At 39.3% G+C, this 20409-nt stretch overlaps 1 protein-coding gene across 2 annotated transcripts in view; it reads left to right on the top strand.

Annotated features, from left to right (window-relative positions):
• Window positions 1-2165: 2165 nt before the first annotated feature.
• Window positions 2166-20409, top strand: part of LOC114401216 (transcriptional adapter ADA2-like) — a 28053-nt gene continuing 9809 nt past the window's right edge. For both annotated transcript variants that reach the window (XM_028363680.1, XM_028363679.1), the window contains exons 1-9: window positions 2166-2299; window positions 5845-5900; window positions 5977-6155; window positions 6629-6694; window positions 6822-6947; window positions 7039-7111; window positions 7474-7534; window positions 7612-7670; window positions 7762-7839. In XM_028363680.1, the coding sequence (XP_028219481.1) occupies window positions 2247-2299; window positions 5845-5900; window positions 5977-6155; window positions 6629-6694; window positions 6822-6947; window positions 7039-7111; window positions 7474-7534; window positions 7612-7670; window positions 7762-7839 (751 nt within the window). In that variant the 5' untranslated portion in view covers window positions 2166-2246. The remainder of the gene's footprint in view (window positions 2300-5844; window positions 5901-5976; window positions 6156-6628; window positions 6695-6821; window positions 6948-7038; window positions 7112-7473; window positions 7535-7611; window positions 7671-7761; window positions 7840-20409) is intronic.

The following is a 20409-nucleotide window of genomic DNA, read 5'->3' as shown; positions in this document are numbered from 1 at the left end:
CATGTAAATGGTTTCCTTCAGATTTCCATGGAGAAAAGCTGCTTTAACATCCAGTTGTTCAAGTTCCAAGTCATATTGATTTACTAGACCAAGTATGATTCTTATTGAGCAATGTTTCACAACTGGTGAAAAAATCTCATTGTAATCAATTCCTTCAACCTGTGTAAAGCCTTTTGTTACCAATCTTGCCTTGAATCTAGGCCTTTCTACCCCTGGAATACCTTATTTCTTCTTGAAAATCCACTTACATCCAACAGCCTTCTGCTTCTTGGGTTGATCCACAAGTATCTAGGTCTTGTTCTTTCTCAAAGATTCCATTTCTTCACTCATTGCCTGAAGCCACAGCTGGCTGTCTTCACTTTCAATTGCTTCCCTCCAGGTCTTTGGTTCTGAATTTTGAATCTCCTCAGCAACACTCAAGGCATAGCAAATAATATCAACATGACCATACCTCTTTGGAGGCTTTATCACCCTTTTTTTCTCTATCTCTAGTCAATTGATAATTGGACAAGTCATGCTGAGTAACCAACTCTTCATTATCTCCAGCTTCTCCTTGATCAGTGAAATCAATAGCATCTCCACTACCATGATCTAAAATTTCAGAATGCTCCACCTCAAAATTGGTACTCTTACCACTTGAGTTGTTATCCTTCTGCTCCTTATTTAGCATTGCCATTTTGCTCTCATCAAAGGTCACATCCCTGCTGATGATACATCTTGTCTCACCCAATTCTAATTTCCACAGCTTGTACCCTTTAACAAAGTGACTTTGTTTTATAATCTTTCTTCTCACACACTCTCTCCTCATGTGCTGTTTCTCTACTAATTCTCTTCTCTATATATAGTGAAGATTGCCACTAACTATAATAAATAAGCTCTTTTGAAAGTTTAAACAAAAACAACTTTCAATACATCCATTCAACTAAGGTTCATATAGTAAAATGTAATCTTCTACTTTGCATTTAAGCCACCTAAACCTTAGTGATAAAAATTCAATTTCCAATGTGCATGCACCTTATCTTTTGGGTTGAAACTCTACACTTTGTATTTAATTTTTGTCAATTTATATTTATGTGTAATCAATGAATAAGATTCGATTTGATTCATTAATGACTTATATATATATATATATATATATATATATATATATATATATATATATAACCTCTGAGTACAAGTAGAGTATATGTAGTCTCGACTCTCGATCTTACCATTTTATTTACTACAACAAATTAATATGTTTGCCAAGAAGTCAACATTCACCACTTCAGGAATCTCATCATTAAAATCATTCGAAAATGAACAGACAGGAATATGTTATGCGTGTAATTATTTGTTTTTTTTAATATAAATAGAGTTGGCTAGAATTACAATTGGCATCATATTTACACGAACAAAATAAAAAAAGTAAATGTAACAAACAAATAATTACACTTATAGCAACAATCTATGTTTGGTAAGTTTGGCGTTTGAGAGATACATCCAATGGAGCATACCAAGATCCTAAAGATACAAATAAGCTTCCGATATGAAATAAGCGCATATACATAAAAGAGTAATAGACAAATCAGAAGCAGAGTAAACAAAAATACCATACTTGAGTGTTCTCAAAAAGTGAATGAGGCTTTTAGATGAGGAATCATTTGTTGGATTGATATATAACCCAACAAATTTATTGGAAAGATGGAGCATTTATGATAACAGTATATGCACACGAAACGTTGAGAATCCAAAGTGCACCGGAACGCATGTAGACTCCAAGCATTCATTTCATTTATGAACTTTGGATATGTAGAATCATTGTCGGATGATAAGGTTACTCGGATTGGGTGCAATTTTAGGTGGAAAAAATTACCTCAGACTTAACTCACTTTGATATTGTTTTCTAATATTATATGAATATATTATATCAAATTGTAGTAAGATTAATAGTTAGTATGTGAATTGCGTCGTCTTAATTGCAAAGCGTGAGAAGAAGAAATGACACAAGTGTATTTATGACAATATTTAACCACAAAAAACATAATAAAATAAAATATTAGATCATTACTTAACGTTCAAAATACACAAAAATGATTAAAACATCGAATAAAATAAAAATTTGAGGGTAGACAAAAGTTCATGGACAAAAATCATAAATTTAAAAAAGTATAAGAACCAAAAAAGTTTAAAAAAGAAATTATTGGAAGGGCCGTTCCATAAACAATATTGTTTGGCGGCAAGGCTTCAGTTTCAGAGGGGGAGAAATGGGTCGGTCCAGAGTTGCGTTGCGCTCCGCTGACGATGACCCAAACCACAGGTTTGTTTCCGATTGCCAGAAGCGCTTTTCTTTCAATTTCCGCGTTTGGACTTTGCTACCGTGACATTAATTAATTAAAGCTTCGGGGCTAATGAAATTTAATTGATTAAGGGTTTATAATCTTCTGAATGTTCGAGTTTTTCACTTACTTGACTTCATTGGACTTTGGAGGTGTCATGTCATGTCGTGTGTTATGGAACGTGATTTTCTGCCTCTCGTTAATGATATACTTGTGCCATGCCTTTTTTCTTTTGTTTCAATTTTTGCTTTTGGACTTTGCTACTGTGAAATTAATTAAGCTTGAGGGTCAAGGGAAATTAAGTAAATTAAGGGTTTACAATGTTCAACTTTTTCACTGACTTGTTGACTTCATTGGACTTGGGAGTTTATGTGTTATGGAAGGTGCTTTTCTGCCTCTCGTTAATGTTATACTCATGCTGATTTCTTTTATCATTGGAGTCAATGGCATGGTATGTTTTGTACATAAGAGTACTACTACTTGGTGGTTTTATATGTTCACATGAACAATTTTGTTTGAATGGAACATTATTGTTTGAGATTCTTAGGGTTTGTTTGAATGGTGGATTTGGAGATTGAAGTAGAGGGTTTGGTTTTGGTTTTCATTTCTGAATTGAGAGAATTATATGATGATGTTTATAATAGTGAATAAGGAGTGACTGGGAGGTTATGAGATAGTTTCTATGAGCAAAGTATGAAAAAATTATTTCATCAATGGATTTGGTGGCGGATCTTTGACCCTATGTCAGGAGGGACAATCTATTTAAAAAATAGAAATTAATAATTATTATCATGAAAGGAGTGGAAAGCTAGGGGTTCAAGTATTCCTAGAATTTACCAGGGATCCCAAAATTACAGCAATGAAATAAAAATAGAATAGTTGATTGTAATCTTTTCAATTAATGAGATGCTGCTGTGATTCTCCTAAAATTTAGGGGTTGATTTTTGGCACTTCCTTTCAAGCTGGCGAATAGATATTAGTCATTCCCACCTTGCCAACATTAGACTTAAACTCAGATTTTCAACAAGGCATTTCTGAGCTCATCTATTTCCTGTAATTTAGTTCGAATGTAGTAAGGGTAAATCTGTAAATGTCCCATTTTCAATTACTGACTTATGAAATTTGAAGTTTCCGTCATGCTTTAAATGTGTGGAAGAATAACCAAGGAATGCATGTTTATGGGACCTAGGATCAAGTTTTTCCCATGTAGGACTAGAGTTTGATTGAAGACAGTACAATCAAATATATTTGGTGGAAGAGATTCGAATTTTTTGACTAACTGAAAGGCCTTTTTCAAATATTTACGATAAGTCAAGAAATGAAGAGGTTTGTAGGGGAACCCACCTGAAGTGGTTTGGAACATTTGAGGTGAACATGAATAAGCTCAAGAATATGCCAATTTCTTTCAGTGATGCCATTTTGTTGAGGTTTATGATTGCATGAACTTTGGTGAAAGATGCCATGTTTAGATAAGTAATCATTGATGTCATGAGAGAAAGATTCCCTTCCATTGCCATTACAAATAAGTGAATAAATGATTGAAAACTATTGGTGACAAGGTTATGAAAAAGATATTCTTGAGAAAGATTCCCTTCCATTGCTGGTACAAATAAATGAATAAATGATTGAAAACTATTGATGTCAAGTTTATGAAACTGTTTAAAAATAGTGCTAGACTGCTAGTTTTAAATTTTTCTTCTAAAAGATACACCCAACAAACATGAGTATGGTCACCTGAAAAGAACCATGGAGCCCCAAATAGTGTTGGTACTTGAGAGGGTCCCTATTAATGTCAGCATGGATAACATGGAAAGGTTTTGATTCATGAAGGATGTGGTGGATAATTTTTTGTGATTCTTTTAGCAAGGAGACATTGTTCCCAACTAAAAGAAGAAATATCTTTATTGATTAATAAATCTGGATACAAGTATTTCAGGTAACCAAAACTAAGATGACCAAGACTTTTGTGCCATAGAAGGACATTGGAATTTTTAATTGTGGATTGGAGACATTTTGAGGATGACCAAGCCTTGAGGGGGAATTAGAAACATTGTAAAGACCACTGTGTTCCTTAGCACTGCCAATTCATCATCCCTGAAGTCAAATCTTAAAAGCAGAATTAAGATCTTTGGTTAATTATTGGCAGTCATGAGATTATACTTCTAGTCAGGTACACCAAGTATAGAATTCTTATTCAAACTTGCTAGTCCCATTCAGAGAAAAGCTTTTCTACAATAAACTTGCTCACGAAGGTAATGAACACTTTACTTTCTTGTCTAAGCATAAAACTGGAGAGTGGATCTTTGATTCTGCAGCCACAGATCATATTTTAGGGGACAGGATGAGAGAGTATGATTTTAATTTAATATTCAATGGAGAAAAGGGGCTGAAAAAAGCTTAATAGTCTGCTGTTTTGCAGCTCAAGACCAGTGGGCAGATTCTCTCACCAAAGCTCTGTAATCAGTCAGTATGGCTTGAAGCTCTCAGAATAAACTCATGGTGTTTGGAAAGAACGCCCTCAGTCGTCCACCCTGAGTTTAAGAGGGGGGGGATATTAGAGATATACTGTTATGCTAAAAAAATATAGATATACTGGTGTACCTCATGTTTTCCGTTAATGTAAAGTTGGTTGTACTTGTGGCTGTGTAGCCAAAGCCCTCTGGTTTAGATTGCTCAGTCAGTTGTTAGCTAGGTAGTTTCAGATTAGTTCAACTGAATTGCATTTTCTTCTGTTTTCTAGCAATATAAATATTGTTTCTCATTACTGTAATAAATTTTTCTGAATATAGAAACAGTTTTTTCTTACAAAACTCGTTCTCAGATATTCTCTCTTTCTCTCCTCATGAATCTTAACAGGAGATATGTGGCAGGAGTGGAGGGACTTGGTTTATAAGTTTTAAAATGTACAAAATATAAGTGATGAAGAGGATTTGGGTGTATAGGGAATTAGGGATTAAGGTTTGAGTGTGGAGTGACTACTTATAACTTTTATTGATCATAATGAATTTTCTCTTTGTTTTGTATGTGACTCAGGCCTCTACTTCACTATAATATGAAAAATGTTAAATTTTGGGCTTGCATTTAGGTATTTAATTGCGAAGAAAATTCCATCTATGTATTTAAAGGTTGTTAATATTTAGGCAAGAAAACATTTTGTGGCAAAACATATTGGCAAGCATATATTTAAGGAAGATATTTAGGAGTACATGAGCACAGGATCAACATTTTGGATGCAAGGGAGTCTTAAAATGATTTTGTCAATAAGGTGGTTGTTTTCAGGTTTGAAGATGGAAATAAGGAAAAACAAAACTCAAGAGTTCTACAATCCGTTTTTTTTCTCATATGAAAGATAAATTTATAATTTTTTCTTGTCCTTTAATGATTTTATTTTGTTGTAGATTTTGGTTTGTGGGCATGTCCTTGTATGCATTGAAATTCTTCTTGAATGCTTCTTGCTAGCTGCTACATATTATTTTTTAATTACTCGTGTTGTAATGTTGTTTCTTTCATTGCTTTCTGTTTTTAGATCAAAGAGAAAAAAGGCTGCTCTGAATGTAGAAAATTCAGAAACCTTACCTACAGGTGATTTTTTATCAACCCATACCTGCCTTCCCTCCAAAAGGTCCATTAACATTTTCTTTAACACTAAATGTGGTAGGCCAAGGAGTAACTACTAGCAAGGTATCTCTCTATCACTGCAATTATTGTAACAAAGATATTTCGGGGAAGATTCGCATCAAGTGTGTTGTCTGTCAAGATTTTGACCTCTGCTTAGAGTGCTTCTCTGTTGGTGCTGAGGTGACACCTCACAAAAGCAATCATCCATATCGGATTATGGTAAACCTTCCATGGATTGCAGCGTTATATATTTATTGTAGAGTAAATTAGATTGTTAATAATTTGTTGAATAATTACTTAATTAGTGCTTGTTTTAATTATCTGTAAATTTTGTGCATTATTGCATAATGATATAGCAATTTCTTTCCTTTGAAATATTTTTCTAAATGGGTCGGAATTGGCTGTTGCTGACTTCTTGTCTGTGCCCCATTCAGCTATTCTAATTTATTGCTTCTCACATGAAGGATGCTTTTCTTAACTTTGTTCTGAGAATGCACATGATCTTTCTTTCCTTTTTCTTTGCTTTTTGGCCTTCCCAAGAAGATAAAAGCTGAATGAGAGTTCTGTACTTTTTGAGATAAAAGTAATAAAATTTCATTGTGAATGAAGTTTCCAGCATATTTGCATCCATGTTCATGGTTAATATATTAATGTATTAATTTAAGTTTCAAGCCTTTTCTTTTTTGGTATAGGATAATCTATCTTTTCCACTTATATGTACAGATTGGAATGCAGATGAAGAGTTGTTACTTCTAGAGGTATGAGATTTGAGGATGGGGAACACCTCTATTTTGTTTTTTTCTGTTGCATTACACGTTAAATTATGTATACTTTTCTTATTACTTGTTATCAAAATTTGTGTTTCTAAATGAATTTTTGTTATAGGGCATTGAAACGTATGGATTTGGGAATTGGAATGAAGTTGCAGAATATGTTGGAACAAAAACCAAATCTCAATGTATTGACCACTATAATGCTGTATATATGAATTCGCCATGTTTTCCTCTCCCTGTAAGACTATTTGAGAACTATGTCATTAATTAATAGTATACATGCAACCATCATTTGAATCCACAGTGTAATTGTTCATATGCATACCCAGGATTTGTCTCATGTTATGGGGAAGAACAAAGTGGAACTCTGTGCCATGGCGAAGGGACATGAAGCCAAGAAAGGTTTCTTTCTCAATGAACTAAAATCATAACTTTTCGAGGTTTTGCATGCGAGACTTGATTAGTTTGTTTCAGTCCATAAATTTACATACGTAGTATGTAACCAACTGGTTGAATTGATAAGATTCAGGAAGTATTATAGATAATTACAATTACAAAGTAGGTATACAATTAGTTAGGTGATTTTATTTGAAAAGTGAGGTGCTTAGCTTAAATAGTAGGAGGAGAAACCTTCTACGGAAGAGAATTCTATGCTTTTTTTTTTGTAAATTTGTAATGCCAACTTCATTGCCCATTACATGTGTTTGGTCATTTTTAAACCTAAAGTTCCGCATTATTAAACCCATTACATGTTATTCTTGCAGAATTTTCTCTGACTGCAGAGCTTACTCTGAAAGAAGAAGCTTTGTTCACTGATCGAATAAAGTACAGTTCACCCATTAACTATGATTATTTGAATTGATCATTTATGATTCTGCTAATTCTTTGGCATAACATCTCAGCTATGAAGAATCAAAGAATGCAGAAATCAATAATCAAACTATGTCTAGGTTAACCTCAGGTACAATCATATAGCATGAGAAAAGTCTGCTTTTGCCATTTTGTACTGAAATTCTTATTGAGTGTAATTTATATGCATGATATGGGTTCAGCATGTGGCAAAGCTTACCCAAGTACAATTAAGAAGGCATCCAACGTGATCCAAAATAATGGTGGAGTTAAGGTGGAAGGTATGTTTTCTGAAGAATGCCATGAAAGATACTGCCTCTTTATTTTGTTTTTTGGGTTAGCATTTCTTTTGATATGTTTATTGGCCTTGACAGAATGTAAACATTGGCTAGTTTAGAAATTTTTAATGAGAAAACCCCTACTTTAGACTTCATGTTCAGAAAATATTTCTAGAACATCAATTATCTTAAAAGATTTTTATTGCATAATTTGTTCATTGGGTGATAATTTATGAGATCAAAGCAATTAGGAGACTTTGTTTCTAGGATATATTGGTCATTATTTGATGACTGAACATTTTCATGTCACCAATCTTTCAACAATTAGGAAAATATTTCATCCCTAATTGGATAACAAAATCTTATACACACCTATTAATGCTTTGGGCTTGAAAGTTTAGTTGTAAGCTGAAGAAGCATCCATGATTTTATATCTCTAATGCTTCCATGCACACAATAACCCTTTGGCCTTGAAGCTCAGTGATGCAGCTCAGGAATTTGTTCGAAATTAGGGTTGTACAGAAAGGGAAATATGGAGATTATGTTGGTAGGTGTTTGAGACAAGGGTTTGCCTAGGTATGCTAGTTAGTTGTTAAGGTGGAAGGTATGTTAGTTAGTTTAACAGAATTGTTAGTCAGTTGTTAGTTAGTTTGTGATTAGCTTCAAGGTCTAGAGGTTTATAAATACCTCCTTCATAACTGCATTAAAACTAACTTTTTCAGAATCAATAATATCAGTTTTTCCCTTTTCTATTCTCAATGTTTTCTCTTATTCTCTCTGTTTACTTAGTTCTCTAATTCTGATATGGTATCAGAGCTTGTTTCTTTGTAAAAGTTCTTCTCTTCAATTTATCGAGCTGCACCTTCACATCCATGGCTTCCGCATCTCAAGTTTTCAGTTCACATTCATTTCCGACAACAATAGCTGAGAAATTGGATGATTCCAACTATCTACACTGGCGACAACATGTCGAACCAGTCATTAAATTGCATAAGCTGCAGAGGTTTGTGGTTAATCCATTCATTCCGCCTCAATTTCTCACAAAAGATGATTGAATCATGGATCGTGTTAATCCTGAATACGAAGCCTAGGAAGTGCAGGACCAAACGTTGCTTGTTTGGCTTTAGTCAACACTCTTGAAGTCTGTCCTTTCTCGTGTGCTAGGCTCGAATCACTCCTATCAGGTATGGGAGAAGATTCACGAGTATTTCAGCCTTCACACCAAGTCTTGAGCACGACAATTACGGACCGTGATGCGTGCTGTCTCACTCAAAGGGAAAACAATGGATGAGTACCTTCACAAAATCAAAGGCTACGTCAACGAGCTTGCCGGCGTTGGAGTTCCAGTACGGCATGAGGAGCATGTCGATGCTATTCTTGAAACCTTCGGACTATGCACCAGTAGTTTCTGTGATTGAAAGCAAGAAAGGTACGCCATCCATTGCAGAGATTGAGGCTTTGCTTTATGGCCACGAAACTCGCCTTGTTCGGTAGAATCGAGACTCTCGGATGCTTGCGTCTCCATCCCTGAATTACACTCAAGGTTATTCGTATGGAAGCTCATATAAAGGTAATGATTCTGGTGGCTCTAGAGGAGGTTATGGTAGAAGTAACGGTGGTCGTAATACTTCATTTGATTGAGGTGGTGGTCGTGGTGGTTCTGGAAAAGGCCACGGTGGAGGTAGATTTGCTAACTTCTAGTGTCAAATCTGCCTCAAGTATGGTCACACTGCTAATGTGTGCCACTTTCATTCTGATATGAATTTTTTACCTCATGAGTCACTCACCTTTGTTGATCCAACTACTCTCCAACCAATTCCTTATTCGATTGCCTCAGGTAGGACCTCAAACACTTGGATTAATCCTAACTTTAAACCAGTTACTCAGTCCTCCAGCCAGCCTAGTGTGATGCTTACCAATTCGACACCTCAGGGTAATGGTCAAGCTAGTTCAACATGGATTCCAGATTCTTGAGCTAGTTTTCATGTAACTGGTGAATCGCAGCATATCAAATAGCTGTCACATTTTGATGGACCTGACCAAATCTTTATTGGAAATGGTGAAGGTTTGAGTATTTCCAACATTGGTTCTTCATCATTTTTGTTTCCTAATGACTCTCATATTACTTTCAAACTTAATAAGCTATTACATGTTCCTTCCATTTTGAAAAATTTGTTAAGTGTTAGTTAGTTTGCTAAAGATAATGCTGTTTTCTTTGAATTTCACCCTCACTTATGCCTTGTCAAATCACAAGGGACCAATAAAGTGCTCCTTCAAGGTGCTGTGGGTGCTAATGGTCTCTATTCTTTTCATAACATCAAACTCCAGGATCACAGACCTCAGCTATTATCAACAACATCTTCTACTGCTAATAAAGAGTCTATTGTTACATCTAGTTCTGGTTTTTCATCTCCTAGCACTGTTAACCTTTGGCATGCTAGGTTAGGACACCCTTTTTTTTTTTTTTGGAAGGCAGAAATATATAGTATTATTATTAAGAGAATACAGTACCAGGGGTACTGATGATAAGCATACACAAGGCAGCAGTGCTGCCAGCCTCCCAAAAAGCATACAAGATCCCAACACAAAACCCAACGAAAGGATAAAACCCAGATTAAACAAAGGCCTCCATTAGATTGGATGACCAGTGATTATAAGGGATATTAAAGGCTTTATCTCTAGCTTTAGACCAGGACCAAGCCAAGAATAAAGAATCATCCATAACTTTGGAGCTAACAAAAGGAATGTCCTGAAAAATGAGCAAGTTCCTATGCTTCCAGATGGCATAAGTTAAGGCAATCCACCATCCACACCATGTATTCTGATTTCTTCCTGCAACAAAACCTTCACACAAAAGACTGAAATGACTTGCTGGAGAATAGGGGAGGGCTCCAATAACCTGGATCCACCTCAAGGATTCCCACCACAAGCCAATTGTGAAACTGCAGTGGAAAAAAATATGACCTGCCTCCTCCTGCTCACTATGACAGAGAGGGCAGGTAGTATCCTGCAGCTCCACATTTCTTCTATGGAGATTAGCTCTAGTGGGGAGCCTATCTTTGAGAAGCCTCCAGGTGAAGATGGCCGCCTTTGGGGGTATCTTCAGCTTCCAAATAATCTGGAAATTCATCCCATTTGGAGCAGATCTGTATTGATTTGATAGAAGCCTATATGCAGACCTAGTAGAGTACATCCCACTAGGATCAACTTTCCACATCAGCTTATCATTCAAGTGACTCTGAAGGGTATAAGCAGAAATGTCTTCCATAAAAGCGACAGCCACATCTTCCTCATGCTGGAATAGATGCCTCCTCCATTTCAGATCCCATCTCCAATTATTCTGGGAGAAGCTACCCATGGTGGAGATAAGATCATTCTGCTGCTTACTAATCAGAAAAAGCTGAGGGTATTTCTGTTGCAGAGTGCTTTCCTCCCCCAACCAAATATCTTTCCAAAATCTAATTTTATCCCCACAACCAACCTTCCAAGCCATGTTCTGATGGATAATCTTGAAGTCATTGTGCTGATATATTCTCCTAAGGTCTTTCCACCAATGAGAATCCCTGCAATGAGCTTTCTGATTCTGCAAAGCTGACCAACCCCCGTATTTGGAATTGAGAACTCTAACCCAGGGCTGATTCTGGTTATAATATAATTCCCAAATCCATCTTCCCATCAGAGCAACGTTGAACCTGACCAGGTTCTTAATACCCAGTCCCCCTTCCTTCTTGTTGAGACAAATGGTATCCCACTTGACCCAAGGTATCTTCCTTTGGTCAAGGACCCCTCCCCACATGAAATTCCTCTGCATAGAGATCAATCTATCAGCTATTCTTTGAGGAAGTTTAAAGAAAGAGAGGAGGTAGATTGGTAAAGCATTTAGGACAGAGTTTATCAAGGTAACCCTGCCAGCCATAGATAAGCTTTTCTGATTCCATTTAGAGAGTTTAGATTCAAATTTACTAATCAACGGCTCCCACACCATCTGACTTGAAGATTTTACAGCAATAGGAATACCCAAATAATGAAAAGGAACACCCATCTGCCTACAATTCAACAGCTGAGCAGCTTCATGAGCCCAACTAACAGAATCCCCATAAATCCCGAACTGACTTTTGGCATAATTAATTTTCAGGCCAGAAGCCATCTCAAATCCTCTAAGCATTGCCTTCATGGCCAGAACATTTTCCCAAGAAGCTTCCCCAATAAAAACAGTATCATCAGCATATTGAAGGATATTAATAGGCTCCTTATGACTCCCAACACAGTAGCTACTATAGAGGTTTTATCGGATGGCCTCTCTCATCAATCCAGTGAGACCCTCCCCCACTATATTGAAAAGCAATGGTGCTAGGGGGTCTCCTTGACACAAACCACGAGTAGGGGCAAACTCTTTAGTAGGACTACCATTAACTAAAATGGAAATGGTTGCTGATTGAAGGTAGGCAGCAATCCATTGTCTCCATTTAGAACAGAAGCCTAATCTGGATAGCATATAATCCAAGAAGGACCAAGATACAGTGTCATAGGCCTTTTCAAAATCCACTTTGAAAACCATGACTGGGTGCTTTGTCTTCAACGCTTCCTCAACCACTTCATTAAGAATGATAATCCCATGGAGGATATGTCTATTTTTTATGAAGGCTGATTGCCTTTCATCAACAATACCAGAAATAACTCCCTTCAACCTATTTGCCAAAAGCTTAGCTATGACTTTGTACATACACCCAATGAGAGAAATGGGCCGGTAATCATTTAAGGATTGAGGATGGCTAGTTTTAGGAATAAGAGCCATGAAAGAAGCGTTGCTGCCTCTTGGGAAACTCCCATGAAAGTGGAATTCATCCACAAATCTCCTGAAATCAGCCTTCAGAACTTTCCAAAATGCCTTAATAAAATTGAAGTTAAAGCCATCGGGCCCCGGGGATTTATCACCTCCACAACTCCACACAGCCTCTTTAATTTCTTGGTCAAAAAAAGGGGCTGTGAGCTCCTCCCTCTGATTCTGATCAATGGATTGGAAAAAGACTCTATCTAGAGTAGGTCTGAAATGCTTATCTTCAGTAAATCTATGAAGAAAGAATTTATGGACTTCCTCCTTGACTATGTTAGGCTGTTGGACCCAATCTCCATCAATGAAAAGACCCTGAAAGGCATTGAAATTTCTTCTAAAGTTTATAACTCTGTGAAAGTAAGCTGAATTACTATCCCCTTCCTTAATCCACTTCTCTCTAGATTTCTGTCTCAAGAGGGATTCATAAGCATTGGAGGCCTCCCACATCTGTAGTTGAATGGATTTCTTGGCTTGGACTTCAGCTTCTGATAAAGGTCTATCACCAGCTGAAGTTTCCAATTGATTAAGATCCTGCTTCAGACTCTGGATTTTGGCAATATTAGCATCAGCATTAATTAAACTCCACTGCTTGATGCTGTTTCTGAGATTTCTCAACTTATTTTTAAGAGCTATACCCCCCCATCCACCCTGCTGGTCCTTAGTCCAAGCCTCCTTCACCATCTTTTGATACCCTTTTTGGTTGAGCCAGGAATCCACCACCCTAAAAGGCTTAGGACCCCAATCAATTAGCTGAGTTTTCAGAATGACAGGGCAATGATCTGAATAGTCTCTATGGAGAACATGCTGAGAGGTATCAGGCCAAAGATGTAACCAATGGTCTGAAACAAGGAATCTATCAAGTCTGCTCTTGACAGATCCGTTGGGCCTGAACCAAGTGAATTTCCCCCCAAAACCTCTGATTTCATGAAGATCCATGTCAGAAATCCAAGCATTAAATTCTGAAGTATCAGAATTTTCTGCTGTCCTATGAGATACACCAATACGCTCCTCCTGGTTCCTAATGCTATTAAAGTCTCCAAGGAAACACCAAGCACCATCAAGATTGGACTCTTTCAGCTGAAGTAACTCCTCCCACAGATTTCTCTTCCCAGCTAGATCACAAGGGGCATAGACATTGACTATGAAAAGTCTCTGGTCTTCACTCTTCCATTTTCCCTCTAAACATAAGAATCTATTTCCTTTTATACTCCTTTCCACATGGAAAACTGAATTATTCCACAAGCATAGAAGACCACCAGCGGCTTGAATAGAGGGGACACTATCCCAAGAGACAGTGGAATCCCCCCACATTGACTGGCAAATAGATTTATCAAAGAGCTCCCTTTTTGTTTCTTGGATACACACAAGGTCAGTCTTATGAATAAAATTGAGTCTCCTTATAGCTGTCCATTTAATCCCCCTTCCCAAGCCTCTAATATTGTATGATAGGATAATCATTATTGGTGATTCTTAATACCCTTCTGCACTGCCACAGAGTTATCTCTCTGCTCCATGTGAAGCATCATCTCCTTAATCATCTGGGCTTCCAGGCCATAACTAAGGCCCATGTCGCTGACTAGAGCTATTTGATCTTCCAAGGAAAGCTGCTTGCAGATATTAGTACCTGGATCCTTTACATCAGCTTTCGAACTAGGCTCGTGCGGCTGAGAGTCTAAAACTTTGGGGGGGTGCAGAGCAGAAAGAGCCACAGATTTGGAATCCTTAAAATCCTTTCTTCTAACATAGACTTTGGTACCAGAATTAGTTGGGCCTGTTGGTTGACGGCCCAAATCCCCCACTTCATTTTGAAAATGATAAAGACCTGCGGGTAAAGGGGTTGAAAGTCCCAGGTTATTAACTTGACCTCTGCTACAGGCTAGCTGTTCCTCTAAAGGGGCTATAGGTTGCTTTTCTCCCTCCATAATACCCACTGTGGGGCCAGACAAGGCCACATCCGTGTCTTCTTTCTGTTCCTCAGCAACATTTTGGTTCTGATCAAAGTCTGCCACCGCAACAGCTTCTTCTATCTGCTCATCCTCTGCGCCCTTTAAGGTCAAAGGTAGAATTTCCTTTTGCATGTCAACGCAGTCCCCACTGTGGGACAGGGCTTTAAAAATTTTCCTTTCCTGACGAAGATGACCGTTGCTGTGATTCTTAGGGCTTTGGTCCTCCACTCCTTTGGTGTCGCCATGCAGTTGGGCCACGTCGGATTTGTCAGCATCGGACCACGCCATGTGGTAGTCGTGGGTAGATTGGGTCCGTTTGACCCGACCCGCAAGGAACGACTGGGAACGGCACCAGCGTCCGGAAAACCCACCGTCGGAGCCTTGTGACCCGCTGTCCGACGAAGCTCCCTCGGTATCAACCCCTGGGGTTCGAGCTACGTATGTGATGGGGGTGTTTGGCTCGGTCGACAGGGGTGATGGTGGGTACCACGTGAGTGATTGCTTGGGCTTCGTCTTCGTACCAAACCCATGCATGTCTTCAACGATGTGGATAACGACGTCCACTCCATCAATGACAGCTGGGACCGTCATGGCAATGCCCGGCCTGAGTTTCGTCCTAATCAAGATTCTCGCCACGTCCATCCTTCGACGTTCCTCAACCATTTCATCAACCTCTATCAGCTCCCCAAGCTCCGCCACGACCTTCTCCATATAAACTGCTTCCCATACCGTTGGTGGTAAGCCCCATAGCAGGACCCAGGCCAGCCTGTGTGTCGGACGTATATGTGGGGACCATTTCTGGAGGTCCAGTAGAGGTGTGGAACCCTTCGTCCTTTCCTCATTCACTAAACGGATCGCCTTATCGTCTTCGAGATTGGGTAATATAACCCAATCATCAACCCAATAGCAAGGATTGAAGTCGGGGTTTAAAACCCATCTGAGCTCCTCCTTCACTCTTTCAAACATACCCCTATTCTTCAATCTGCCCACCCACGCCTTCTGAACCCATTCTTTGTGTTCGTTGGTTGAAGTAAAAAAGACAGGTTTCAGGACGAGGCTGTTGTCACCTTGGACAGCCACGTTCCGGTTAGACAAATTATCCACTGATGGCAGTACCCCCCTAGCCACCTCAACATAGGACCGAGGTCTTCCGCCCGTGTCATGTGTTTTCTGACCACCTTTGTCCACCTCTTGCATATTCTCCTTTCCATGTGTGAGAGTACGATGCAGTTGGCCCCTATTCACGTTATTCCTTGCAAACTTTGGTTGATTGACAAACATTTTGATCCCACCAAGAAAAATGCTATTATCCAACTGTCTTTCCAACTTCTGCACATCTTGAATCTCCTTATACCTGACAAATCCGAACCTATGGCCTGCCTTGTTTTTAGCTTTATGAATGAACACCTCCCACACCTTACCCCACCTTTGGAAAATCTGCCATAAATCCTTCTCATTCACCTCATCAGGGAATCTTGAGAAGTAAAAGGAGGTGACATCCTCCTTATCTCTCCATGAACCTCTCCTATGTTGCCTATGACTCTGATCAGGCACAGAAGGTCCTCTGACTATAGCTGTTTTCTTCTTCCTCCTATGGGATACTTCCACCCACCCTTCATCAGTTCTAGTAGGGCTGTTATCCACCTCATAAGATGCCCTCCCGCTCTCTGTATGGCCCCTACTTTCACCATATGCAGTGTCTCTTCTCCTATCTCTTGCAATGTACTTCTCCCCATTGAGCCCATCATAAGCTGGATAATGAGCCTGGACTTCTTTTTCCTTTCCTCTCCCTCGAAAGCGCCCTCTTCCCCTGCCTCGGCCACTCCCTCTTACACTGACATGAACTCTCCTTCGTAAATTCCCTCTCAGGCATACTCTTTCTCTCGTTCTACCCTCTCTCACCACTCTCAGCTCTTTCGTTCTACCCTCTCTCGCCTCTCTCTCTCTCCCCCCCCCTCTCTCTCTCTCTCTCATTCTACATCTATTTGGTATATCCTTGTTAACAAACTTTTAGTTAGTTAGTTAAAATAGAAAATTGAACAGAGAGCAACTAGGTAGAACCCAGTGCGTACACTGTCATTCCCCCGTCAAACTCATGGTGGATTCAGCTGAAAGGGGATGCTAATTCAAAGTTTTTCTCAGGATGGCGTTAGGGAAAAGAAGGAAGAATTCAATTGAGATGGATCTGGAAGATGGAGTCTATTTAGGTTAGGACACCCTAATAGTCATGTACTAAAACTTGTTCTTGATCAGTGTAACATTTCATCATCTAATAAAGTGATTTCAGATTTTTGTGCCTCTTGTTGTGTGGGAAAATCTCATAGGCTGTCTTCCCATGCTTCCACTTCAGTTTATTCTCCTTTAGAACTTGTCTTTACAGATTTATGGGGGCCTTCTCATTTAACCTCCTACTCTGGTTTCAAATATTATGTATCATTTATTGATGCCTTTTCACGATATACTTGGATATTTCCTATTAAAACCAAAGCTGAAACTGTCTGTTTTTCAAACTTTGCTACTGCCTTAAATCAAACCTCATCTGAATCCACTTCCCCTCATCCTCAATCATCCAATATAGTGTCATCTAGTGAATCTATACCAACTTCACCCTCTCCCACTCATCCCTAATCATCAAATACTTCTCATAGTAAATCTGTGTCTGCATCAACTCTAATTCCCATTAACACTCATCCTATGCAAGCTAATCTGGAATACACAATCCTAGGCTGCATCCTTCATTATTTCTCACTCATTCTGAATCTAAAAGTGTAAAGTAGGCCCTGAAAAGTTCAGAATGGTTTGCAGCTATGTAGGAGGAGTATAATGTTCTAATGAGAAATAGAACTTGGGACTTAGTTCCATTACCAACTGGTAGACAAGCTATTGGATTCAAGTGGGTCTTTAGAATAAAAGAAAATGCTGATGGTTCAATCAATACGTACAAAGCTAGACTAGTTGCTAAGGGATTTCTTCAAGTTCATGGCTTTGACTTTCATGAAATATTTTCTCCCGTGGTAAAACCAGTTACAATTAGAGTAGTTCTAACTCTTGCTCTCTCACAAGGCTGGGACCTATTTCAGCTTGATGTCAACAATGCATTTCTAAATGGATCACTTGAGGAGACTGTTTATATGACTCAACCTGCAGGTTTTGAAGTTGAAGGAAAATCCTTGGTTTGTAAACTTAACATGGCTCTCTATGGGTTAAAGCAAGCTCAAGGCAGTGGTTTCAAAGGTTAAGGTCAACACTAATACAGATTGGGTTTGTAGGAAGCAAGTGTGATCCCTCTTTGTTTATTTATATACATCAACAGCACACTGTCTACATTCTAGTTTATGTAGTTGATATCATCATCACAGGAAGTTCTAACTCTCTCATTCAACAGTTAACTTTGAAATTGAATACAACCTTTTCTCTCAAACTGCTAGGTCACTTAGACTATTTCTTGGGGCTGGAGATTAAGTATCTCGCTAACAGGTCTATTTTGCTGTCACAAAGCAAGTATGTATCTACTTCATAAAACTCAAATGGCTGAGGCACACTCTATCTCTACTCCTATGGTTACAAACTGCAAATTGTCCCAACATGGAGCTGATCTATTTCATGATCCAACTCTCTATAGGTTAGTAGTGGGTGCCCTGCATTATGCTACCCTTACAAGACCTGAGATTAGTTATGTTGTTAATAAGATTTGTTAGTATATGGCTAATCCATTCGATTCTCACTGGGCTGTGGTCAAAAGGATATTAAGATATCTCAAGGGTACTATATTTCATGGTTTATTCCTTCAACCTGCTTCTGTTTCGAAAACCTATGGCACTCTATGCTTTCTGTGATGCTGATTGGGCATCAGATATTGATGACAGACATTCCACATCAGGAGCAGCTATCTTTCTAGGCTCAAACTTGATATCCTGGTGGTCGAGGAAGCAGAAAGTCACGGCAAGGTTCAGCACTGAAGCTGAATATCGAAGCTTGGCCCAAACATCTACTGAATTAACCTGGATTCGAACCCTTCTAACAGAATTACATGTTTCTTTTCAAACTCCTGTGATTTACTGTGATAATCAAAGTGTAGTGTCCATAGCTCACAATCCAGTGTTCCATAGTAGAACCAAGCATATGGAAATTGATGTCTTTTTTGTAAGAGAACAAGTTTTGGCTAAACAACTCTCAGTTGTGCATCTTCCTGCCTTAGATCAATGGGCAGATGTCTTAACCAAGCCACTTGCCTCAACAAGATTTGAAATACTAAGGGACAAACTCAATGTGAAACATTCTCTTGTAGAATGTTGAATATCCTTGTAGTTTAGCCATGCTTGGTAACTTGGTAGTCTTTTTCAGAAGGCAATAGTGCATTGTCTCTGTCATAGCCTCTCTCCTCTCTCTCTCTCTCTCTTTTGTACTCTATATATGTACCATTTTGAATTCAAGAAATGAGAGAAAATTTTTTTATTCTGGTCCTTCAACTTGGAATCCGAGTGGGTTGCCGCCGCCGCCGGCCGCCGTCATCTCCGGCGGTTTTCTCCGACGAGACCAGGGTTCAGATCGCCTCGAAAAGCGAAATCCAACCCTGCAACTCGCGCCGTCGTAGACCGCCGCACATGCCTCCTCGCGCGACTTCCGGCGTGTACAGCTCACCCGCCGCCGTGCCGGCGTCGGAAGCTGCCCCTTCCGGTCCCGGCAGCTTCGTCGTCGCCTCCTGGGTCTGTTTCGGGCTTCACCTCCCGCTTCCGGCAAGCCGTTTGGTCAGCTCTTGTGTGTTTTCCTCTCTTGTGTGTTAGGGTTTGCTGTTTGGCTCTTAAATGGCCTCCTCTGGACCTGTTTTTTTGTTTTCCGGGACCCCAACTATCACCATTGCAAAGCTGAACTGGAAAAACTACCCTTCGTGGTCTACTTCCGTGGAGTTGTGGTTCCTTGGTCAAGGACACCATGACCACTTGGAGAAAACCTCTGATTTTGTTTCAGTTGATAAAAGACCTGAATGGGAGAAGCTTGACTATCAACTATGTGCCATGTTATGGCAATCAGTTGAGCCGAATATCTTGGAGATCCTCCGATCATTTAAATCGTGTCGCTCTTTTTGGAAGAAAGTCCAGGAAATCTTTGCCAATGATATCCAAAGCTTGTTTGATGCAACCATGAAAGTTACAGCCCTCAAGAAAACCAGTCATGACATGATCGCTCATGTGGGTAAGGCTCAGGCTGCCGTGGAAGAACTGAGAAAGTTCCTTGTAGCTGATTCATTGGAAGAAGTGAATAGGAAGCTTGACAAGTTCTACATGGTTCTTATTTTGAGGAGCTTACATTCAGACTTTGATCATGTGCGTGATCAAGTACTTGCTGGGGACCAGATTCCATCAATGGATTCCCTCATCACTAGACTTCTCCGCGTGCCTCATTTATTGAAGGATGAGAATCCTACTGATGGAGTGGAGACATCAGCCATGGTTGCGTCTCGAGGGAGAGGAAGCGGCCGCAACAGTAGAGGAGGTCGCGGTGGAAGGGGTGGACGCCCTCATTGCACCTATTGCAAGAGGATAGGTCACACCCAAGAGAGTTGCTATTCATTACATGGGTTTCCTGACAAGGTCGCACAGGTTTCTAAATCAGAGAAAGCAGAGTCCAGATTCTCTGATGAGGAGTATCAGGAGTATTTGAAGCTCAAATCCGAGAAGCCCAGCAATCAAGCACAACCCTCGTCCGTACCATGTTTTTCAACAGCATGTATCTCTCAATTTATTGAAGGTCACAGCCCTTGGATACTCGACTCAGGTGCCTCTGATCATATTT

Source organism: Glycine soja, chromosome 20, assembly GCF_004193775.1.
Source record: "Glycine soja cultivar W05 chromosome 20, ASM419377v2, whole genome shotgun sequence".
Classification (NCBI taxonomy): Eukaryota; Viridiplantae; Streptophyta; class Magnoliopsida; order Fabales; family Fabaceae; genus Glycine; species Glycine soja.
This window is presented reverse-complemented; position numbering and strand designations above follow the sequence as displayed.